Genomic DNA, 25,197 nt, shown 5'->3' on the forward strand with positions numbered 1-25,197 from the left:
TTTTCCAGCTTTTAGTGCTTAGGAATAAAGCCTCTGTAAACATTCATGTACAGGTTTTTGTGTAAATGTAAGTATTCATTTCACTGGGGTAAGTGCCTAGGAGTGTGATCGCTGGGTTATGTGGAAGTGCATGTTTAACTTTATAAGAAACTGCCATGGCTGCTGTTGGGAGCTTAGAATTTAGTTACAAGTTTGCGGTAGATGCTGAATATAATTGCAGATTATCCACTTGTGGACAATGAGAGTCAATCATAATAGTTATATTTTATTTTAATTATCACTTCCTAGTTGCAAATCATGTTTTGGTTTTCATCTATGTATAAAGTGGATTAAGGGTCAGTTCTGGTGACCTAGTGGTTAAACTTTGGCACGTTCCACTTTGGCTGCCCGGGTTTGGTTCCTGGGTATGGAATCACACCACTCATCTGTCAGTGGCCATGCTGTGGCAGTGGCGCACATAAAAAAAAATAAGAGGAAGATTGGCTACAGATGTTAGCTCAGGGTGAATCTTTCCTAGGGGAAAAAAAAAGATTCAAAAGTGGATTTCATTATATCTTAATTTATTGTACAGAGGTGAATTTCATTTCTTAAAGGTTGTCATTTTACTAGTGTTACTGGCCACGATATTTTTAACCTCTGAAACCTAGTTTTCTCTCCTGCAAAGTGGTGATAAATTATTACTCCTTACCTTACCTGTATTATTGCTTTCACAGAAGAGTGGTTCTCTTCTGTAAAATAGTGATAAATTACTATTACCTTAAAGTGAGGGTTTCATAAAATGCTGCATGGAAAGTGGTTAACATAGCACCTGGCACTAAGTAAATTTTAGCTGCGAAAAAAGAAAAGGTATTTGTTTGAAAACCAAACCTGAGATTGTAATTTAAACATTGCTATCAAAGCTCAGGAAGCACAGAAGTTGGGGCATTTTTATGACAGAGAAACATTCTGCTTTTTACATTACTGAAACTTGCCGAGGCTAAGTGGTCTTGGAATCAAATCTAAACAGTTTTCCTGCCACAGTGAAATTTAAACACACGGGTGGAGTTTGCAGAGGAAATAAAAGACAATTCAGGTTTCTTCTCTTTCTTTGACTCCCTTCTCCATGTTTTAATTGTCTGTTCTTTTTAGATTAGTTGTAAAACCCTATTCATGCCTAATATGCAAACACATTTCTTTCATTAAGAATTATCGGGTCAATAACCCCTACTTCCTGATGAGGAGGCAGAAGTTACTGTGAGTGGCATTTGCGTGTATACGTAAGCCCCTCATACCTCATCCTGAGCATTGCCCCGCTGCCCTAACATTAAGCAATTCTTTTTTGTTGTTAATGCCATCAAGTCTGTGCTTACTTCTACCGACCCTGTGTACAGCAGAGCGGAATTCTACCCGGTCTTTTTGCACCATCCTTTTACCTTCTGGCGCTCTATCAGACAGTGCTCTGCTGCTATTCACAGGGTTTTCATGGCCAATTTTTTTCAGAAGTGGATGGCTTCCAGGTTTTTTCTTCCTAGTCTGTCTAGTCTGGGAGCTCCGCTGAAACCTGTCCACCTTAGGTGACCCTGCTGGTATTTGAAATACTGGCGGCATAGCTTTCAGTATCACAGCAACACGCAGCACCATAGTTTGACAACCAACAAGCGGGTGCAATTGAGCCAGAGCTTTAGGCCATCAGTGAGTGAGTCAGGACTCCAGACAGGCAAGCTGCTGCCCAGTGGTTCTCCACGTGTGGTCCATAAAGTGCAGTCCGAGACCAGCAGTGTCTGTGGCACCTGGGAGCTTGTTAGAAATGCAAATCCTGGGGCTCCACCACAGACTGGTAGAATTCAACTCTAGAGGTGGAACAGTGTGGGTTTTCAGATGCCATCCAGGTGACCTGATGCACACAGCAGTGTGGGAACCACTGCATCTGGACACACTGAGGAGGGCTTGGCAGGGGTTATTTGCAACCATGAGGGTGATGTGTCTAGCCTGTTACTTCATTGTGATTTTATAAATATTTAAATTGACATTTTCTGATTTTTCAGGACTATGAGAAATTTTTATAGTGCTGATTAAATATGTTTATACAGACATATAAAAATGAGTAATAAGTATTTTACCAGTGTTCTGAAATACCATATGAAACTTGGTTTCCTTAGGAAATTGGTGAGTAGTATTTATTCAGTCTGCACTATTTATTCACCAAGATCAGTGAGCTGTGCTAAAATGGAAAGTCATAAGTGACAAAATAGCATTTGAGATCATTCAAATTAACATTTTAACATCTTAAGCCTGTGAATCCTGAATCTGTAACCTCTTTGGTCAAGGGCACGGACCCAGTTAAAGTGGAAACAAACTGTTTTCATGTTGGCTTTTTTAGAGCATTACTAATAGCTAAGGAATTAGTCAGTTTATAAACCATCCTATTCCCAAATGTATTTCCAGTGCCTTTGAGCTTCCATGTGCCTCTGTTGTTGTTTATTTTCCTGCAATAAATAGAAGTCTCTCCATCCTCATACACTCAGTCTCACAAGAAACACTGCAGCAGCCCTTCCTCTGGGAGGTGTGGCATATTATGCATGAGGTTGTCTTGGGGCAGTAAGGTCTAAGAATGCCTTGAAGTAAACAGGGCACCGATCAGAGCTTCTGGCTGATCTTCGTGATCTCCAGTCTACCACCGGCTGTAAAGCCAGGAGTGAAATTTATCACATGAACTTTAGAAGAATAAAGCTGAACATTTTTTTATCAAGCCAAAGTAGACTGATTATCAGTATATGTGAAATCATGTCCACTGACCAAGGTAAGTGGTTTCATTTTCTAGTGTATCTCTCATGTTTTTTTTTTTCAGTGTCTATGGGTCCATTTATAACACAGCTGAGGGACATAAAAGTGGCAGAGTTTGGTTTTGTTTTAAAGTTAAGAATAAGGTTTACATTATTTTTCAACTTGAACATTAAAATATGAACTATATTCGTGGTTTTTGGCTCTTCCAGGAGGCGGCTTCTGGGTTAGCGAAATACAAATTTATTTAATAGTTCTCTCTCTCTGACTCATCCTTACTAACATTAGAAAAGTTTGAAAATCCAGTCACTGATGGAGGAATGCAGAGAAAGAAATCAAAAGTTTTCTTTTGTTCCTTCCATTTCTCATGTGAACAAAGCTAAGAAATGTTTACCACTAATCCTTTTCTGTGCTACTGCAGGGAGCAGTGTTCGGTGCAAACAAACAAAGCCTCACCGGCCCGGTCGTCTTGTTGTAGCAAAGCGCAGGGGGGTACTTGTTACTTGTTTCCATACATGATAACGTTGTAGAGGTAGGTAGGCATCTGTTTGTTTGTTTCTTTTAATTGTTAGTGGCATTAAGCCACTGTTTTCCACCCCCCAGTATTCTAGAGAGTATATTAATGAGAAATCGATTCTTTCAGAGGAATGAAATTCTCCTGTGTGGTAGAAATGTAATCATGTGACAGGAAATTTCTGCTAAAAATATTTTTTAAAACTGAAATGGGTTCATTTTGTGTAACTGTTTTCCTGTTTCTGTATGGATGCGAACCTTCCTGAAGAATATCTACACTGCTAAACAAGGTGAGCTAAACCTTAGAGCAGGCAGCCTTCGTAGTCACCAAGATTCTCTTTCTTGTGGTGTCCCTCTTCCCTTCTGTTGGCCTAGGGAGCTTGCACTGAGTGTGGAGGCTCAAGGGTGGGGTTGGTCGTGGTCCTGCAGAAGGAAGCTGAGGCTTCCTCCCGCAGCTGCACAGCCTGGGCTGGCTCTGTTCCCAGGTTCCAGTACTTGCTAGAGATCGGGTAGCCCGGTCCATGCCTGTCCCGGCTTCCTCCATCATCCAGGCAGAAGCCTCGATTTCTTTGTACAAGGGGTTCCACTTTCCTTGCATAAAGTTCAAGGTTTGTGTGATCTCTCCGTGGTTTACCATCACATTCTAAATATAAATTTTATTTTTTTGAAGTGGCAAAAGGGAAGTATTTTCTTTCTCCATCAGTGAAGTTCTCTCATTCCCTGGAACAGCTTCTGCCCCTTCTCCTTCCATCTTCAAACAGTTAGGGGTGATTGGAGAGAGTTAGTTATTCCCTCCTGGAAGGCAGCTTTCAGATGGAAAGAGAACGGCTACTGGAATTTTCTGCCCTGTGGTGAGTAGCCACTACAATAATGTGGGCTTTAGAAGTTCCTTTTAAGGCTTTTAAACTGAAGAGACAGTAATGTAGCACTTCCTGCCCACACTGCTGGGTTATTTTATTGCTATTAAGTTGTCTCAGAAAAATTTTAAATATGCATTTTTAGTGAACATGTTATTATAAAAGTTTTGGGTTTTTTTATTGACTTGGAGAAACTTTCCTTTTTAAAACTTAGGCTTATAGGCAAACTCATGTGAAAATTGAAAAGTGAAAAACGGACTGTGATGAATGACTCTTTAGGAAGTATTCAGTCTTTGTGGGGATGATAATACAATCTTCATTTGATTTTCATCCACTGTATGTAAGTTAAATTGCAATCCAAGATTAAGATTTAAACTTAACCAACTCTCCTTAGCCACTAGAACACCATTCATTCAAAAAACAAAGAGGCCTTTTCCTAGGTGCTTAGAGATCTATCCATCCCCACTCCCTTTCTGATCTATCCTCTGATAATCATCTTTACTCTCTGTTTTCTTTCTTCTTTATATAATCTGGAGCTAATTTTGTGTGAATGTGTGTGAGGAAGACTGGCCCTGAGCTAACATCTGTGCCAGTCTTCCTCTATTTTATATGGGATGCTGCCACAGCGTGGCTGGACCAGCAGTTCTAGATCCAAACCTGCGAACCCCGGGCTGCCAAAGCGGAGTGTGCGGACTTAACCACTACACCATCTGGCTGGCCCCAGAGAGCTAATTTTTATTGGCCTGAAATATATGTTAAACATCTTCACCCTGATTTAAATATGTTCTCTGACTTATCCCCTCCCACAGTACCTGCTAAGCCCTTTTAGATCAGATCCCTGTAAGGGGTTTTTCCTCTGCTAATTGACCCAGAGTCTATAGTTGGCTGGCCATGTGTTGAAGGATGCAGAAGGAAAATGCCTATGAGAAGAAAAATAGTGTTAGTCATGAAAGTTGGTCATCCTACCTGGTGGTTATTAAAACTTGTTCTGGGGCAAAACCACTCTTTCCCTCTCTTAGAGAATGAATGCAGACAAGATTTGGGAAAAAAAAAAAAAAGTTTAAACAAAAAGTAAAATCACTAAGTCATTGTGGCCCAGTCTCTTCCATGTCCTTATACAGCAACTGTTATTTCTTTTGCTTACACCAAAAACCTTAGTCTTCCTTGAATCTTTTTTCTCTTAACACATGTCCAGTCTATCAATAAATCCTGCTTTTGGGGATGTCAGCCAGACCATGGCTTAACACCTCCACTGCTACTACCCTGGTTCAAGCCACACTCAGCTTTTCATTGGATTATTCCAGTAGCTTCGTACCTACCAGTGACCTCCTAAAGTCAGTTTTCCACCCAGCAGCCTGAGTACTCCTTTGAAAATGGAAACGAGAGGCTGGCCCAGTGGCACAGTGGTTAAGTGCGCACATTCTGCTTCGGCGGCCCAGGGTTCGCCAGTTTGGATCCTGGGTGTGGACATGGCAATGCTTGGCACGCCATGCTGTGGTAGGCGCCCCACATATAAAGTAGAGGAAGATGGGCACGGATGTTAGCTCAGGGCCAGTCTTCCTCAGCAAAAAGAGGAAGATTGGCAGCAGATGTTAGTTCAGGGCTAATCTTCCTTAAAAAATAATAATAATAATAATAAATAAATAAAAACTTTTTTAAAAATGGAAAAGAGATCATTGTCTCTCCTGCACACAACCCTTCAGTGATTCCCATCTCCCTCCATGGTATGCAGGACCCTACCTATCCTGACTTGAACCTCTACCCAGTTAACTCTGACCTCAGTGCCAGACGTGCTCCCTGCTCATTCTTATCTGTCCATATTATCTTCCTTATTTCTCTTTGAATAGTCAACCTTGCTCCTACATTAGGACTTTTGTGGTTTTATCCTTTGCTTGGCATGCTGATCTCCCAAATATTTGTGTGTGTCACTCCCTTCATGGCTCTGCTCAACTGTCACCAGATCAGGGGGTCCTTCCTTGCCTTCCCTCACCCAGCGCTCTCTGTCTCCTTTACTCAGCTTTGTCCTCCTCATACCACTTTATACCATCTGGCAAGTTACACAGATGCTTTTTATGTTGTTTGGTTCACTGCTCTATCTGAAGGGTCTAGAAAAGCAACTGATATATACTGGGTGCTTCATTAATATTAGTTGACTGAATGAATACATTTTCAATATTTGTATGACCTTTTTTGTTAGGAAATTTAAAGCTAAATGAGCAGGATTATTGAGAAGTTAATAAATTATTTGTAGTTTTGTTCATTTCTTTCCCTCAATTCTCGTTTATGCAGTAAATATTCTGCTTACTAGTTTCTGGTCTCCCTTGTTGAGCAGTAACTGAGTAGTGCGTTTCTTCCCATTGGAAGTCCGAGGGGCCAAGTTGATCACAATGATAAAGAATGGGGTGAAGACGGGGTGCATTGAGAATAGAGCCCATGCATGGGCTCAGTAAATGGTTTTGGAGTATGAAGTACGGATCTCTGTTAGGAGAGAGCAAATAGGTGGGAGAAGTTTTGGGGTGTGAGGCCAAGAAATTTGGGGAACAATTTGCATGGAGAAAATTGTGGCAAGATGAAGAGAAACTATTTTAGATATTTTGCTATGTATTATGGGTATATTTTCCCCCTTTTTTGTTTTGCTTGTTTTTTTCCCTCCTGCATTTAAGGCATTTAATTCTTTGAATCTCTCCTGTAGGAGGGAGATGGGAAAAGAAAGGAGATAGAATAAAATGTAACAATCTAGAAATGTTTCCTCTTAATAGTTTTTGTAAAGCTTGACTTGAAGGAGTAGAAAACCAGTGCATGAATTAAAGTATGAGAATTATTTGTGTGTTTATACTTTGTGCAGTTTCTTTTCAAATTCATCTGGATAATTGGTAACTGATCTACATTTTAAAATCTATAATCAGCACTTAAATTCTATGAATTTATTTGCTATGTGATAATATATTTATCTGAATAATGGTGACATTATTAGATCACATGACTTCTTAGAAATATGAAATCTATTTTGAGCATAGTAAAAAGAAATATATAAAGCTTGAAAATGATTATTATTATTATTTTTTTAAAGATTTTATTTTTTCCTTTTTCTCCCCAAAGCCCCCCGGTACATAGTTGTGTATTCTTCGTTGTGGGTTCTTCTAGTTGTGGCATGTGGGACGCTGCCTCAGCGTGGTCTGATGAGCAGTGCCATGTCCGCGCCCAGGATTCGAACTAACGAAACACTGGGCCGCCTGCAGCGGAGTGCACGAACTTAACCACTCGGCCACGGGGCCAGCCCCTGAAAATGATTATTTTTTGATTTTCGTCAGTGTAAAGCCCCCTAATTACTACTGAACTGGTGGATTACCAATTTATATGGAACATCATCAGTTTTTCTCTTTTAATATTGCCCAATAAAATTTTTTTATTTTCTTCCATCAGAGTTACTAATTTACAGCATAAAATAGCAAAATAGTGAATAAAAATATGGAGCAAAGAAGTTTTTCTTTTTAATTTTTCCTTTTTCTCCCCAAAGCCCCCTGGTACATAGTTGTATATTTTTAGTTGTGGATTCTTGTGGTTGTGGCATGTGGGACACCACCTCAGCATGGCCTGATGAACGGTGCCATGTCTGCACCCAGGATGCAAACTGGCGAAATCCTGGGCCGCTGAAGCAGGAGTTCACTAACTTAACCACTCGCCCAAAAGGCCGGTCCCCAGAAGATATTTTTTATTCCCCTGAAGTCTAAAACTCATTAACTTATTTAGATATAAGACAATGGTAATGAGACATGCTTAGAGATGGGAAATATAACTGTATTCACCAGACTCAATCCTTAAAACCTCTTCATACTCCTGCCTTCAAGGAAGGTTAAGTCTGTTTCCATCATAGACATCTAAAAGCAGTGACTGCGCAGGACAAATATCAGAGTATAGGTACAAAATATGTGTTTGGAGACTAGAAAAGGAGGAGCGACTGACTGTTTGATTCGTGTAATGAGTTCCAGGAGTGGAGATGATAGGAAAGTGACTGGACCATTAGGGTGCAGGACTGGGAGTAGACAGACATGAAGCCTTTACTGGTAGGTTGATGTCTGATGGTGAAGGGTCCTTTGTGCAAATTAGTTTTTTCTTTCCTATGAATCTTGCAGTCCCATTAAAGAATTTTAAGCAAGGAAGCAATAAGATTGGTTTCATCACTGAATGAATAAAATAGTAAAACTTTTTCTTTGTAGGAGCAATCATATTAGACATAACGAAACATGACTTACATAATGTAGTCTTAAATTCAGAATTAGGAAAGTGATTATGTCTGATGAATTGGCTTCTTTTTCTTCCTAACTTCCTCCCTCTGTCAGCCAGATAAAAATATAGGAAATAATAGATAAGCTAGATGCAGTATTTGCTTTTTAAGTTTTGCATGACTGAAACAATCCCTTGCACTGTTAGAAGCTGAACACACTGCTATTGTGCTCCCCATCTAGAATCCAGCCAGGGAAAAAATACGAGGCCTACTGGTCTGATCACGTGGCAGGGAGTAAGGAATGCAAATGTCTAACTTTGTTAAGCAAAAACTGTTAGAACTGTTAAATTTCTAGTAAAATGGGATTTATATTAATGTTTGTCTTAAAAGAGAGAGTATCAAAGGGGAGAATTAGGGTAGATTAGAGACTGTCAGGAGCCCTTTTTAGGAAGCCACATACCTTGTTAGATATTTTGAAATTGCCACCAGGAATAGTAGCAATAGAAGCCACCAATAGAAGCTTTTGAAGTCTGCATCTGTCTACCTGTGATCTGTACCTAAGCAATGATACCAGAGCAGTAAAAAATTCTCTAACTTATGAGGAAGTTAAATAACTTTCTCACTGTCACAAAGTAAATAATAATCATGTCAAAATTTTGATCTTTCAACCTCTGGTTTTACAAATTCATCCTGTTTTCTCCTATGGAAAAAAAATGCACTTCCCCGATAAACAGCTTTGTTTCTCACAACAGATCTGGCTGATCCTGGCCATTGGACTACATACAATGATAGCATTGGTGTTTAAAATAAGTATCTTTTGGGAGCTGGCCCTGTGGCATAGTGGTTAAGTTCACACGCTCTGCATCCCAGGGTTCGTGGGGTCGGATCCTGGGCTCAGTCCTAGCACCACTAGTCAAGCCATGCTGTGGTGGCATCCCACACAAAATAGAGAAAGATGGGCACAGATGTTAGTTCAGTGACGGTCTTCCTTAAGCAAAAAGAGGAAGATTGGCAACAGATGTTAGCACAGGGCCAATCTTCCTCACACACACAGAAATAATGATAATAAAAAAGTAAATAAATAAGTATCTCTTGGGGTGAAGAACTGGCTGACCCTAAGGAGCTTTTCCTACTTGGTAGATTTCATTTTATCCATTATTGCCATGATGCTAAATTTAGGTTTGAAAAGTGAATGAACAGTTGGCAGTAAGTGCAGAACAAAGTGTTGGAGGACAGTGGGCTGAGGCTGGAAGTCAGCCAGTAATTTTAAGTAACAATGTGAAGCAGCCAGAAGCTCGCAGAAGTTGGTTTACAAAGAATGTTAGCCTGGAATGTTTTACCTGCTGAGAATTGGGTTTAGAGAAATCAAGTGTAGAAACATAAACCAGAAAATCAGATGCAACATTAATGAAAATCTTCCCTTTTGTGAAGAGAAACAGTGGTCGGTTCTCGTTGCTTGTGACGGAGATAATTAAAAACAGTTCTATTTGGTTTTAGCAACAACCTGTCAAACCTTACGAAACATTGGCCAGTTTGACTTTCTTCTTCTCTCTGGACCTGCAGATAAATTCATTGTGAATAAATGGAAAATAGTTTGGCAGTGGGTGGAAGGAGGAAGAAAAGCTATGATTCTGGTTAATATATAAACCAGACATCTTGAATAAATGAGTTGGCTATAGATCTTAGAAAAAAAAAAACTTTCTTTTGCCCTTCAAGTCCTTTTCTTACATCTGTTTTTATTTCTTTCAGAGTTTATGAAGTCCATAAAAATTTTCAATTTTATTGTTTCAGACGTCTCTCCTTTCATAGCAGAGCTTTCCATACTCTCCATTGGCCAAAAATTCTCTCCCTCTTGAATTCTCAAGGCTCCTAATTGGTAGCTTTTCATATAGTAAACCAGGAAATGCCTAGCCTTTTTTCAATAGTGGACTAAAAAATGGGATAATTTTACTTTACCTCCCACATGGTGAAGAGGGTCTCATACTCGGTGTGTAAGTATTGGCCGGCTTAAACAGGAGTTAACTGACGCTATAAGCTTAAATCATTTCTGTTGAAATTTTACTAGGTCTTCATGGTGTCTGCATTTTACAATATAATTCTGGTGGGCTTTTAGCTTAATAGCTTAAAATTATGGAATTCGTTTCATACAGTTCCCACTGCAAATACTAATTTGAGCCAAGACTATTATCATGACGTAGGAATGGTGGATCTGAAGCTTGACTGCACATTGGAATTACCTGAGAGGCTTTAAAACACACTGATATGTGGGTCCCACCCCCTGGAGATTGTGCTCTCACTGGTTTGGGATATAGCCTAGGTAATGCGATTTTCTTTTTTAAAGCTCCACAGGTGGCTCATGGTTGAGAACCACTGACCAAAAAGCATGACCTGTTGGCTTGTTGGTTCGTGTGCGGTAGATAGCTGGGGAAGATAATTTTTACTAAAAATATTAGGAAGGCAACTGAATCAATAGCATGCTAGGCATGCAGGATTTATACGGATAAAAAATTAAAGATCATACCCTATAACACTGTTAATTTACCAGATGTACCCCGGAGTCATCTGTAAGTCCAACTGTGCCATGATGCTGCCAGTGAATCTCCTGAAGCCTAGAGTGTTTTACTTGCCCAAAGTCATATTGCTACCTGGGGACAGAACCAAGACTGGAAAATTATAGCACTATCCATGGTTTGTTGCCTTGGTTATTTAGGTCAAGGTCTGCAAACTTTTTCTGTAAAGGGTCAGACAGGTCATAAATATTTTAGGCTTTGCGGGCCGTATAATTTCTGCTGCAACTGCTCAACTCTGTCAATTTAGTGAAAAGCATCCTACACGATATGTAAAAGAATGAACGTGACTGTATTCCAATAAAACTTTATTGACAAAAATAAGTGGTGGACCAAATTTGGCTTGTGAGCTGTGGATTGCAGACGCCTGACTGAGATGTGTTTTAATCTTCCTACTGAGGGACTTCTGGGCTGTAGTTTGCAGTCCCCTGATTCAGGGGCATTTCAATCTTCCTACCTGAGAATAGGTTGAGGGTCTTACTGATACTACACTCAGCACTGATACTATAGTGCCTGGCACTTACTGATCCTATTACACCCTCTATTGCAAGCTGCTTGTTGAATTAATGCATACATGCAACTCTTAACCTTTTTTCTACTATCTCCAGCCCACCCTTATTATCCATCTTTCAGTAGGGGAAACAGTTGGCACGTATCCAGCTATGGAGAAGAAGTACACTTCAGTTCTTTGAAGTCTGTGGAAGGTTGTAATTGCTGGGTTTTGGTAGAATTCTTGAAGTGAATAGAGATCTGATTTGCTCTGAGGACATTTGTCATTATCCTCACTTCTTAGAGCAAATTCTAAGACATTATTTAAAAACTCATGGTATTTCTTAAATTTGGTTTTGTGACAACTAGGGTGTTGTTAATGATTTAAAGAGTATGTTTAGTTTCTCAAAACATTTCAATTCATTTGGATTTAAGATCACTATAGTGCTTGTATGTGGTAAGTGGAGACTCCATCAAAATGGAGAAAATACGGATGGATCCTCACAGCCCCAGAAATATGGGAAACACAGCTCCAGATCGTGGGCCCATTTCCAGTGCAAAACGCAATGGACCTGACAACAGGGCCATCGGTTGTAGAGGAAAGAGCACTGACTGGTCCTACAAACCTTTTATGGATGCTGAAGGTGAAATGTGGCATGATGAATGCGGAAGTGCCTCATGAGGTCTTCTTTTCTGGTCTCTCCTTGAAGAGGTCTGGGTCAGGCATAGCAGAAGTGACGGCTATGTAGCTCAGAGCTAACTAGGACTAGACTAGCATGGAGTGAACCTAAGGGAGTATGCCCATGGGTTTCTGGAGAGGATGTCCAAGAATCTTCAATGGGGTGGCCTTGTTGGCCTCAGCAGATCAAGGAGATGAGGAATCTGAGGAAGCAAGCAAGCAAGCAAGGGGGTCAAAACTGAGAGGAGGTGAGGAAGCCTGGAACTCTGACTTAATCTGTCTAGTTCCCCCAGATCAAGATTCATGTTCTTCTTATCTTGTATTTCTTAATTTGGATTGTTCAATATCTGGGTATTTTGAACTTCCTGGCTGCATCATATTGGTTGAAATAGAGGCACAGGGTCAGGGCAAATATCCATAATATAATAGAAATGTAATCACTTGATTACTTGCTGAGTAAAAGCCAAAGAATTATGAGTTAGAGTTCCTGTCCAGAAGGTACTTGCAAGCTATATGTAAATATGACAGCTAGTATCAGCCTAGTCACAAAGCCACCTCAGTTTACTCCTCTTTGTAATGGACATAAAAACGCTTGCCTTACTTCATCTCACAGGATTCTTGAGAGCAAATGAAATAATGCATATAAAGTGCTTCTCATAGTGTGTACTTGGCTCAGAATAACCAATCAATATTGTTAGATTTTATTACTACCATTATCACTAATGGTAGTAAGAACAGTTGTATCTGCAAGCAAATTGTAACCTGTGGAAATTTTAAAGCACTATTAAATCCCAAGTTATGACTGCTAATATTTTTGGGACATTCTGGACAAATATGTTTGTGTGTATGTTACTGAAGCACGTGTCTCTTAGCATCAGTGTACCCCTGTCTGAACCTATGCATTGCCCTGCATTTATACAAACTCCTCTTGGTGTCTAGAGAACAGATGAGTTGAGAAAGGCCATTTTGAAAAGTTATTTTTTCTTCCAGGGAGCGCAACCTATGTTAGTACCCTGTTGGGTTATAAGACTTCAGGAAGAAGTCAAGCTTCTTATCAGTTGGAGTGTTTTGCCTAATCTTAAGGTTTAAACCCCCAGGGAGGTAACAGAGCAAAGGAACAGTTGTTATCTGTTTGCGACTCAGCAGAATTAAAAGCTAGTGATGTGCTTTTACGTTCAGAGGTCTTGTTCTTGTCTCCATGAAATAGAACTGCCTGCATTCTTCTCAATGTTACTATTTTATACATTGCTAATTATTATAATACTTCACATCCTGTTTTATAATGACTTTCAGAAAAGGAAAAGTCCCTTTGGAGATTTTTCCGTGTTTACTAAGTTGTATGCCTCCAAGTCGGCTAGGCTGTAGGATTTTGCAAGTGAGAGGAGGAGGGGGTGGAGAGAAGTGGACTAGCAGAATTATAGAATGCGACTTCACCTGATTTTTTAAGCCAAGGGTTACTCCAGTTTTAGGCTCCATGGGCAGAGCTCAAGCATCCTGGGCCTGCGCCGTGCTGCTTTTGTGGTCAGCGCATTGTGAGATTGTGCAGCTCGAAGCTGGGGACAGCAGGGTCACTCTCAGATGCTGAGGGCAGGTTGGAGTTTCACTTCATAATTTGAGAGTCATGAGGGCAGCCAAGATGATTATCGGGAAGTCGGGGGCAGGGGTGCCAGTAATGTAGATGGAAAAGTGTGGGAAATAGCCAAAGCAATAGCTGTCAGAACGAGGGAAGGTGTCCCTGGGGCAAATTTTCCATAATGTATTCCAAGACACACTAGCTCCACGGGACACTGACTTGTAATATATGATGGAAAGGTTTCCTGGACAATACTAGGTTCAAAGTTAAACAGATTTTTCTACTGTCAGGCTTTTCACAGCCTCTGATGTACCCACGGACATCATGAGTATACAAGATAAAGCTATAAAATTGGGGAGGTCACAAATATTTTGTGTAGATTCGTGCTTGGTTGGTTGGTGGTTGGTTGTGGTGGGGGAGTTTGGAAGGAGGAGGTGAGAGATCCTGCTAGGGTCGCGTTTCTCAGAACACACTCTGGGAAAAGTTGCTCTCATGTGGTGTGTGCTGTGAGGATGGCTGTGCCTTTTCACCTGGGCTCCTTGATGGACTGCTCGGAGCCCTGGGGAGTCCTGAAGAAACCGGCAAACACCAGGAAACATCCTCCAGGCTCTCAGTAAGTGCTTTTTTCCTCCCTTAGCCTACTCAATTGACTGATATTTGCTACTCTTATTAATATAATTAAGGAAATCAGTCCTTCTTGGGGGAAGAGGTTGATTTAAACCATAAGACCTAAAACAACCAAAATAACAGTAACTAGGTCACAGCCTCTGTACAGTTGGCCTACATCAGGCAAATAGGTCCCCCCCCCCCACATAAAAGGGAAATGAAATGATATTTTAAAGTATCAAAGGGAATATATCTAAAAATTTTAACAATGAGATCGAAAAATGAGGGCAAATGGAATGTTTAGGTCTGGCAGAATCTAATGAATATCAGGGCAGACTGTTCACCTGGACAGTCTTGCAGGCTCCTGAGACTTACCACACACACCCCTGCATTCTTCTTGCATTCTGACAAAGTGGGGGGCAGTGTCTCCCCATCACGTTAGCCAGGAGCCTAAGTAAGCATCATCCTTTACTTGCTCCTGTCTGACCCTCTCTTCTACAGCCAGTCCCCTACCCGTTTTCTCCTGGGTATGTCTCACAGGGTATGTCTCACAGCCATTCCTCTCCTCTTCAGCCTCTGCCACGGTCGTAGTGCGGGTTCTTATCCTGTGCATGGACTAGTGCAGTTTCTTCCTAACCACAGTTAGCAGGGGGATGGGGGTGGATGAGGCAGGTTCAGGTACCTACGGAATTGTACACATCTCTTTCCCCCTTGAGGCAATGAATTACATGAGCCTAAGGATTATGACCTATTTGTCTTCCTAGAATTACCAGAATACCTGGCACTTTTAATTAGGAAATTATCACTCAGTACATTTAAAGAGAGACAAAAAGGAAAAAGAAAGAAAGAGCGTAATAAAGTAGAAGCTTGATAGATATGACTCTTGTTACTGTTGATCATTGGATATTCTCAATGCTTACAGGACAGTTTGTACTTTGGCAGCATAAAGATGAGATCTATTAAAATTAAATACTGAGTTTCTTTAAGTGGTCATAACCACTTCAATGTGCTTTTCAGAAAATAATTGTTAAAAACCATCAATTGTGACTAGTATCAAATGGAGGAAAAATGAAAAAAGTTAATGGAATCTAGGACACACGTAGAATCATGATAAAGGGTGAAGAATAATGATTAAATTGTTTGGGATTAAAATTATCTGCAGTAAATTCTACTCCACATCAGATGTCAGGCATCATTTATCATTACTAATACTGTTATCATCTTTATTGAATAAGAGATTCGTGTTTGGTGTACCAGGCCATATACTTGTAAATAGTTAACTATTGTATTAATTTGCAAAAGAGTTGTTATTTGGCTGGAATTTATTCAAAACGGTCTATTGGGAATCCCTGAAAGTGGCAGAGGGGTTGGGCATGTTCAAATGGCAGGGGCTGAGAAAGTAAGCCAGCATGAGCCAGTGCTGGGTGGTAGTAAATCAAGATTTAGGCAGCAGTCAGGGCAAATGTAAGCAGACAGGGCAGTCATAGGAGCAGGCGAGAGGCAAGGGCCTTAGGAAGCTGCAGGGAGGGGAGGCTAAGGCTCTGATCCCCTGATCCACTATCCTGGCATCGTACAGCATTGAGTATGAGACAAGTAATAATGAGAGTAAATAGTTATATAGCGCTTACTATGTGCCAGCAATTGCTCTAGTACTTTCCCTAGAATTTATTAAATCATAAGCCTCATAACACCCTTATGAGGGGGGTACTATTATGAATCCTATAAATCCTCATTTATAGATGAGGAAACTGAGGTACACAGAGAGCAAGTCAATCACCCAGCTAGTAAATGGCCAAGCCAGGATTAGAACCTAGGAAAGCAATAGTTAATGACTGAGCTGCCCTGGGAAGGTTTAAATTGCTGTAAGGGTATACTTAGTGCTTCACAATATATAATAACTAGTGCAATTGGCATGGAAATAGCCAAACTCATGCTTCTGTGGATCAAGAAAAACCGCCTAGGTGTGTGTGTGCATAGCATCCAAGCTGCCCTTTTGATACAGATGGTCATACTGGGGAAAGCTGACGTTAGTTATCAGGCCCTTCTGCACGTTAAGATACTTAGAGATCTTTGCAGTATGTTCATTAATATCAAAGCTTAAAACTGTATAAATCTTAGGCTCTGGAAAAAAACACGACTGCTTCAAAACTTGGCACTTAATCCGACTGCATGAATGGGCAGCTTCTCGGGGACATTTCTCATCACCAGCACAGCAGTTACACAGGATATTTTGATAGTTCGAGGGCCCAGTTTCTTCCACTTAGTTATGCTTAGCAATAAAAGAAGGAACCAAGAAATGGGTGTTATTATACATTGGAAACAATTTATCAGATAAAACACAGCAGTCTGTGAACCTCCTCCAACTTAAGGTGTGTCAGCTGGAACTGCCCTTTGCAAATGGGCGAAAAGAAACACGTGTAATTGATTGTGGCTTCTCTTTACTCCCACCTTCCGCTCTAGTCATGGCTGCAGACACAGTAATTTCTGGGCTTTAATTAGCAAGCGCCTTCTGTAATCTTCATTCTTAGTTGAATATAGCCAAAAGGAGAACCTCTATCATTGCGTAGTTGGAGGTGGGAGAGCTGCCTTGAGCTCCCTTCCTGATGGACGCAAGCAGATGCTGGAGGAAGTTCCATCTCCAACTAATAGGATGCTAAGCACAGCAGAACACACTGACAACCCTGGCCCAGCACCTGTCCAGAAGTCATCAGAGAACCGCGCTGTGAGCACGTCTATGCAGGGATTCATGGCACCTAATAAATGGTCCCCCTGAGGGTGGAGAGCAGGGGTTTGGACCCCTAGAGCCCACGTTGAAATTGTAATGACACATGAAGACTGTTACATGACAGGCACTGTGACCATGGTTCTCATCTGTGAGCTCCCACTCAAAACTGGAATTCTGACAAGCTCAGTGAGATGTGTTTTGGTTCATTTAACAGAATTCTAACTTTTAAGAGACCAGAAGCTGTAGCGTTCTTTAGAAATTTTACTGTTATCCTTTTCATCCCTTCTGGATAGTAAAAAAAATAATTCAGTAAATAGTTATGGAATGTGTTGCAGGAAAAGAAAATATTTTCGCTTGAAAACAAAAGGTATTTTTGTGTTTTTAAAGGCTATACATTTCTTATATCTCATTGCCTGCATACATTGTTGCATTTGCTTAAGAAAAATACAATAGTAACAACTGCCTTTTCACATCTTTTTGCTCATCCAGCTATGGGACATTTAAAAATATTAAATACGTTACCTACCTTCCAGGCTTATTTTGAGTTCGTGTTGCTTTGGAACTTTAAAGACCTCAAGCAATCTGCTTTTCTTGACAGTATAACATTCTCTAATTTTTAGTAGCATCAGAAGATGAGTCTGAAACACTGGCAGTTATAGTGTATTTTAGTTAGCATTGCTAGTAAATGTAAGTAAAATTACAGAGTATAATAAACAGGAACATCTCAGTCATTGCTGAGATTTGTGGCTGCTGCTGTTTTTATCTGGATAGTCCCACAATTCCAGATGTTTGGAAATCTGCTGGGTTGTGAGGAAGATGACTGGAGCATAAGTTTTTTTCTAGCTATGTAGAATTTGTAGAAATAACCTTGCATGTTTCAAAATTTAGAGAAGAATGGAAATGTTTGAACTTTCGTATAGATTGGGCTGTAAAACAGCTACATATCTAGAACTGGAATTAGAAAACATCTCTAATGAAATAGGAACTAAGAATGTAGGCAAATGAAGAGAAACTTGCCTGGAGTCTCTAGAATTCATTTGTTCAACAAATATTTATTGAGCATCTACTGTATGGCAGGTGATGTTCCTGGGAGACATCCGAACATAGGTCACTGCCTGCCCAGAATTAACATTCTAATTAGGGGAGACAGACAATAAGCAAAATAAGTAATGTAATTTTTCGAAGGTGATAAGTGCTATGGAAAAAAAATAAAACTGTAAAGCCAGTAAGAGTAGCAGGTATATTTATTCTGAGTGAAGTGTGGAGCCATTGGAGAATATTAAGCACAGGAGGGACATAATCTGACGGGTTTTTAGAAGGGGTCTCTCTGGTACTGGTTGAAAATGTGGACTGTCCTGGGGACAAGGGCAGGGTCAGGGAGACCAGGTGGAGGGTCTTGCTGTAAACCAGTTCAAGATTATGGTCATTTAGGCCAGAATAGTAGCAGTGAAGGTTGTGGTGGCAGCTGGTAGAGTTAACAGAATTTCCTGATGGATAGGATGTGGAGTGTGAGAGAAAAAGAGAGGACTTGAGGATGCCTCCAAGCTTTTTGGCCTAAGGATAGAAAGCCCTTTGCCATTAACTGAATGGAAAAGACTGTAAAGGCACTTGGTTTGGGGTGAGAGTTGGCAAACGAGGGGGTCGGATTTGGGTATGTTGAGTGTGCTCTTAGACATACTAGTGCAGATGCTAAGTAGGCAATTGAATATATTTATATTTCTTGACTTTTTCTTCATTAAGCAAGGGATATACTTTTTTAATTAAATAATTTTTTAAAGATTTTATTTTTCCTTTTTCTCCCCAAATCCCCCCAGTACATGGTTGTATGTTATTTAGTTGTGGGTCCTTCTAGTTGTGGCATGTGGGACGCCACCTCAGCATGGCTCGATGAGCGGTGCCATGTCTGCACCCAGGATCCCAACTGGCAAAACCCTGGGCCGCCGAAGCGGAGTGCACAAACTTAACCACTTGGCCACGGGGCTGGCCCTGGGGATATACTTTTTTTAATTTAAAAAATTTTAAATTGTGTTAAAAAATACGTAACATAAAATTTATCGTCTTAACCATTTTAAGCGTAGAGTTCATTGGCCTTAAGTTCATTCACATTGTTGTGCTACCATGACCACCATCCATTCATAGAACTCCTTTCTTCTTGTAAAACTGAAACTCTGTACCTATTAAACAATAACTTTCCATTCTCCCACCCTCTCAGTCCCTGGCGACCACCATTCTACTTTGTCTCTGATTTTACCTACACTGTATACCTCGTATAAATGGAATATATATATATATATAGTATTTGTGTTTTTTAACTGGCTTATTTCACTTAGCATAATGGCCTCAAGGTCATCCATGTTGTATCATGTATCAGAATTTCCTTCCATTTTAAGGCTGAATAATATTCCATGTGTGTATATACCACATTTTGTTTATCCATTCATCTGTCAACGGACACTTGAGTTGCTTCCACGTTTTAGCTATTGTGAATAATGCTGCTATGAACATAGGTGTACAAATATAAAGGATATGTTTTTTCACAAAATCTCTAATACCTATACTTGGTGACTTTCATAGATTTTATTTTTTTTTATAAAACCAATTTGTAAGTACATTGTCATTATAAAATATTTAAATGATATAGCTGTATAGACAGCAAAACATAAAAGTTTTCATTCCTTCTCTCCACCTACCCTCATCTCCAATTCCTAAATTTAAGTTTGCCATGTTACCTTGCATCCCTTTCCATGCATTTTACACATTTGTATATATCTTTCTTTTTTAAAAAAAGATCCTACTGTACATATTCTATAATTTTTGCCTTTTATTTAGTAGTGTCTTGGAGATCTTCCCATTCTTATTTTTGTTTTTCTGTTTTGAACAGCTGTGTATGATTCCATAATGTTGCATTGACTATCCATGTGCATATACTTTTACAAACACAAGATTATTTCTGTAGATGTGATACCTAGGAGTAGAATTCCCAGGACCAAGGAAATTTCTTAAACTGTCCGTCATATTTTCTTTTCTAAGATCCTTTGTGGTTTGCTTATTATTCTGGATAAACTTATTATTGAACTCTCGAAGTTTGGGAAACTGAAATAGTGTTCTGAAATAAATTTCCTGGCTGTGAATTTATTCCTCTTGGCAAAAGAGTTGTGAACTATGCGCCTTATAACCTTAACGGCTTTACTTATTTACTTTTTAAGGGCAGTTGATCTCATAATCTAGGCATTTTGGGTAGTGCATGCGGGATATGACCCTTATCCAGAATCTGTGGGACAAAAAGGTAGTTTTTGAAGGGATGATAGGAAAAGACTGTTGAAAAATACCTTATAAAAATAGAGTATTTTCCAGTGGAGAAACCTGGCAGACACCACCTTACCCAGTGACCAAGGTCGATAATCACATAGATCCCATGTAATGATGCAATGCAGTGAAATGGGTACCTTGCCTCTGTGAGGTTTCTTCTGTCAAATCTGTAAGCCCAGTTTAATCATGAGAAAATATCAAATAAATCCAATTTGAGGGACATTTTACAAAATACCTTACCAGTATTCTTCAGAAGTGCCAAGGGTCACGCAAGACAAGCAAAGACTGAGTCCCTGTCGCTGATTGGAGTACACGAAGGGGACAGTGAGAATTAAATGCAGCATGGTATCTGGGATTGGATCCTGTGACAGAAAAAAGATGTTAGTAGAAAAATTGGTGAAATATGAATAAAATCTGTAGTTGGTACTGTGCCAATATTAAATTATTAGTTTTGATAAATATTCCATGATTATATAAGATGCTAACATTAGAGAAAGTTGGGTACAGGATTTTGATAAATATACCATGATTGTATAAGATGCCAACTTTAGAAACCAGGGTGCAACTCTCCTATAAATCTAAAATTATTTCAAAATAAAGTGGGGTTTTTTTCTAAAGATATTTCTTTACTTCTGGACAATGTACTCTTAAAAAGGTTTTCTCCCCTAGAAAACTACTTCTGTCCCCTTAAATCCAAGAGATCCTCTTGTCCTGAGGGGTGGAGTCCGAGATCTTCTGTGCTAAAGACCTGGTGCCATTGGAGAGATGTTATGGATAGGTGAGGCAGTGTAGACGAGGCCATAGCAAGACCATCGAGATGTGACCTGAGGTCATGGATACCGTGGTGGGCTATCAGGGCCTAAAGAATGAGAGCACTGAATGGGCTTGGCTGTGGGATGGATGGATGGCCGGAGAGAGAGTCCACCCTTAAAATGTGAAAGAACCATTCAAGAATGATTGGGCAAAAGATAACAGCCCAACACAAAGTTTTGCAAATAGGAAACAAAGTTACCCTAACCAGTCTGAAGGGTTGTCTGCTACTCGCAAATGTCATGGAAAAGACAGATATATGAAAGTTAAGTGATAGTGGCGACCTCTCCATTGGAACAGGGAGCCTTACGCAGTCGAAGATGAGTCTGGATTAACTGAGAATCTCTGAGGAGCCCCTGCAGTTAGCGTATGTCTAGACGTTCCTTGCAGGAGATATGACCCAGAAGTCATAAGTGAGTAACCCAAAGACAGAGGAGCGCAAAATGGTTAGGATCAGTGACTAAAAAGGTTACCAATCCTCAAGAGGAGAGAGAATTTAAATAGGACCCCTCCCTCCATGCTAACTTAATGTAGTTAACTAGTTAGTTGTATCTGTGCCTAAGATAACTGTTTAATCACTCCTACTGGTTCTTGGTAAATCGGAATCTAAAAGCCTCTACAGTTAATAAAAACATTTCTTGAATGGGTGGACCATCTGGTTACAATTTGGGTTTCCTTCCCTGTTATGCAACTGGCACCCAAATAATGACTGTCTCCAAATGTGAATAGGCCGAGTCAGTCATCAACAAGCAAAAAAGAAGTTTTACTTTTTATTGCTCGCATCCAAGATGTGAGAAGATGAAGTATTTAATGAAACGCTGCTTCTTTTAGGCAAACTTCCTTTACCATGATGTGTTGCACCTAGACCAATGGTTGCCAAGCTTTTCCTGTAAAAGGCCAGATAGTAAATATTTTTAGCTTTGCAGCCACATATGGTCTCTGTTGTATATTTGTCTCTCTCTCTTTTTTTTTTTAAACAACCCTTTAAAAATGTGTTTTCTGTATCTTTCACATTTTCCTGCTTTGTGGTAGTAGTTAAAGTTTGGAGACTGGTTTTAATGATCCGAAATGAAGTTTCTGGCTATGGATTTGTTGCCACTGGCGAAAGATTTGTAGTCATGTCATGACTGGGTTTATAAGAAAATGGATGTGTAGTTGATCTCCTACTGCAGGCATTTTGGCACATTCATGTGATATTCTCTAATAAATGAGACACTTGTAAAACCCATCGTATCCTGAAAGTCTGCTATCCAGAAATTAAGTGCCTAGTTTTCAATTTCAAATTATTATTCAAGACATGTTTTGTTTCTAATAATTACTACTTTAATCTTTTTAAATGTAACATTGGTGATCTGTTTTTTTAAAGATTCAATTTAATTTGTTTTCTCATTTAACCTATTACTGCCCCCCTTTTATAGTTTAAAGCTGCATTCTTGCTTTTGCACTGTCTCATTTTACAGTCTTGTTACAGTTTCTGACTCTCTTTCACTGTTTCTGCCCCTAGACCGTGCTTGACTAGACCCCAGCAGGTGGCCTTTAGGATACTAAGCCTTTCTTAGGATCACTGTGGAACAAACATCCTAATACCCCTAAGATGGTTTGCTGTGGATTTTGCAGATATACTTTGCTTTTCACATGATTTTTCTAACAAAGTAGATAAGATCACACATTTAAAGATTTGAGCTTTTACTTCTTTTGTTTACAATTTTAGTAATATGCTGTCAAATAATCTCCCATAAATCTTGCCTTCAAAGTCTTTGTTGTGTTTGGCTAAACAATGCTTAATCCAGCTGGCAGCCCATTTTAGCAGAATGGTGTGTGGTGAAAACCTATTTAACTTGTTTTAGTACTGGGTCTCTAATAACTTTTCAGAAAATACTTGGAATTGTTAATATCTTCTAAAATTTGTCTTACCAAGGTAAATTTTAAGGAGAGCACAGCAAATAAAGCAGTAGTGTGGTTTTTAATCAATACTATTTAATAGTCAATTGAAATGAAAGGGAATTTTTTTACTCAGTAGAAAACTGATTGGGGTTTATTAGCTTTTCTTGTTTTGAGTAATAATTAAGGCATTTTATTTTTCATAGTTCTCTCTTTAGATATTTGGATTCTGTAAAAATGACACTCTTTAACAAATGATAGTTTCTTAAATGGCATACGTTTATTTCGTGGTCTTGAATTTCCTGGTAGAAATTTTATTTTCTCTTTAGTGCAGTCCAGTCTATTCTTAATATCACCATGTCAACTAGAAGAAAGGGAAATTTGGTGTGAGTAGAAAGCGAAAACACTGACATATGATTTCTTAAAAAGTCTCTGAAATTCAACATTTAACTTCTTATATCAGAAGCATCTTGTTCATCTATGTCTCATGATGTATTTCAGTGTTTTGAAGAACATTTTGGGGTTTTGGGTTGTTAATAAATCTGACAGTGTTATCTGTATAATCTCACCATGATTTATTTTAGAAAACGTGGGTATTATTAGCTTATACGTGTTGATTTGGAGTCTGAGTAAGCTAGTGAGTTGGGGGTGGGGGAGGAGTGTATTTGTTCGTTTCTAATCCAGCCATTCTTCTAGAGTCTGTAGGTCAGCTGTCATGTTGGTGCTTTCTTGCTTTGTTCTTCTGAGTCACTCGTTGACTGGTGACTGACTGGATGCTGGAAAGGAACGCTTTTAACAGATTAGTACCGGGGCCCTCTGGTCCTCTCCTTCGCCGGCATAGTAGCAGCTGCATTCTGCCCTTTCCATGGCCCTGTAAGGAAAGGAGGAATGTGTGTGTGTATGTATGTGTGTGTGTGTGTGGCAATCTCTGTCAACATGCATTATAAGGTTTCTCAAGCACATGGAATGAGATCTTTCCCAAGAAAACTATTTGCCGAGGCCAGCACATGTCAGAAAAGTATTTCTATGCTTAGTCTTATAACTGACTGTTTGTGTTTTATGGGGTCAGAAGAAATTTAAGTCACGAGACACAGTTGTGCTCCGCCTCTGTATTTACCTGCCCTTTCTTTTCGAACTCCAGGCAGCAGCACCTGTCCAAAGATCACTGTAGATCCGCCTGGTTTGAAAAGCAGCACAACCACGCTGGTTGATCAGAATGCATCTGATGAAGAGGCTCAGGGAATAAATGGAAGAACGCCAGCAAAACACTCAGCTGCAAGTCCAAAGCCACAAGGTACGCTGATCGGGGACTTTTGATCAGGTGGGGTGCATTGTTCACCCCTGAAGGCTGCCCAGAAGAATGATGACACGAAGAAAGAGTTTTAAGCTATAAATGGGAGGAATTGAGTGCATTTACTTTTTCAGGAGAAAAGTGAGTCTGTGGAGCGTCTCAGGCAGAGTTGGTTATTTGCTCCTGAAACACTTTATACATTTCTTTATATGGTTCTTTTCAAGTTGCTGCAATTGTTTATGTGTCCCCTTAAGGGGACTATGATCTCTTCATGCATCGTGCTTGACCTAGTACAGAACCTAACTTACTGTTTGCGTAAAAAATGTGTAACAAATGAACGTGTGTTTGAAAGTACTGTCAGAAAGTCATTATGACTTGATAGATGTCAGAGGATCTGTGAAATAGATCATTCTAAAATAATGCTTAACATACTTAGCAAGAACGCGATTTTACAATATTAAGGAACTCGGGCTTGAAAAGGTTTCTTAGTAAAGTCATCCACAGAAATTAAGAGTAAATGGTCCGTCCATTCAGGAATTGAGCAGCCATCAGGGGAAAAAATTATAATGGTGGAAACCTGTGAATGTTTTTTCAGTGACCATTTCCTTTTATGAATAAATTTCTAGTGAGCCAGGTATTAACTTTGGGAAGAACAAAATTATAGTTTTGATGGTAGAGAGCAAGCCCTTTTGAAATGTAACACAAAGCTAAGCTCCACTATGGCTTAATGTGTAGTTTCTTCCTAATAGATTTTCATGTATACCGCATGCTGAACATTCAGCCAAGAAACAGTACTGGGCATTTTCAGCATTACTATACTTTGGAAGAATCAATTTATATTTGGTTTATTTTGTATTTGCTTTGGTCTCTTTCCTTTCTTGCAAAGAAAAAAGTGTGATAGAGAACACGTTA

The 25,197-nt window shown here is 39.6% G+C and overlaps 1 protein-coding gene and 1 long non-coding RNA gene across 19 annotated transcripts in view; one reads left to right on the forward strand and one right to left on the reverse strand.

The window, feature by feature from the left end:
• FGD4 (FYVE, RhoGEF and PH domain containing 4) overlaps nucleotides 1-25,197 on the forward strand; it is a 193,074-nt gene that overhangs the window by 106,388 nt on the left and 61,489 nt on the right. For 9 of the 15 annotated variants that reach the window (XM_070621017.1, XM_070621023.1, XM_070621021.1 and 6 more), the window contains exon 2: nucleotides 24,136-24,288. In XM_070621017.1, the coding sequence (XP_070477118.1) occupies nucleotides 24,136-24,288 (153 nt within the window). Of the gene's footprint in view, nucleotides 1-2,420; nucleotides 2,780-3,462; nucleotides 3,564-23,750; nucleotides 23,868-24,135; nucleotides 24,289-25,197 lie in introns of those variants that run through there. The other 6 variants (XM_008521822.2, XM_070621022.1, XM_008521823.2 and 3 more) reach the window with 6 other exon arrangements.
• The window catches only part of LOC103552053 (uncharacterized), a 120,860-nt gene that overhangs the window by 7,665 nt on the left and 87,998 nt on the right, over nucleotides 1-25,197 (reverse strand). For 2 of the 4 annotated variants that reach the window (XR_011540369.1, XR_011540364.1), the window contains 2 exons: nucleotides 23,273-23,358; nucleotides 20,544-20,665 (listed from right to left, as the gene is read on the reverse strand). This is a non-coding gene — a long non-coding RNA (uncharacterized lncRNA). Of the gene's footprint in view, nucleotides 1-12,037; nucleotides 12,294-19,851; nucleotides 20,666-23,272; nucleotides 23,359-25,197 lie in introns of those variants that run through there. The other 2 variants (XR_011540366.1, XR_011540370.1) reach the window with 2 other exon arrangements.

Source organism: Equus przewalskii, chromosome 5, assembly GCF_037783145.1.
Source record: "Equus przewalskii isolate Varuska chromosome 5, EquPr2, whole genome shotgun sequence".
NCBI classification, from domain to species: Eukaryota; Metazoa; Chordata; class Mammalia; order Perissodactyla; family Equidae; genus Equus; species Equus przewalskii.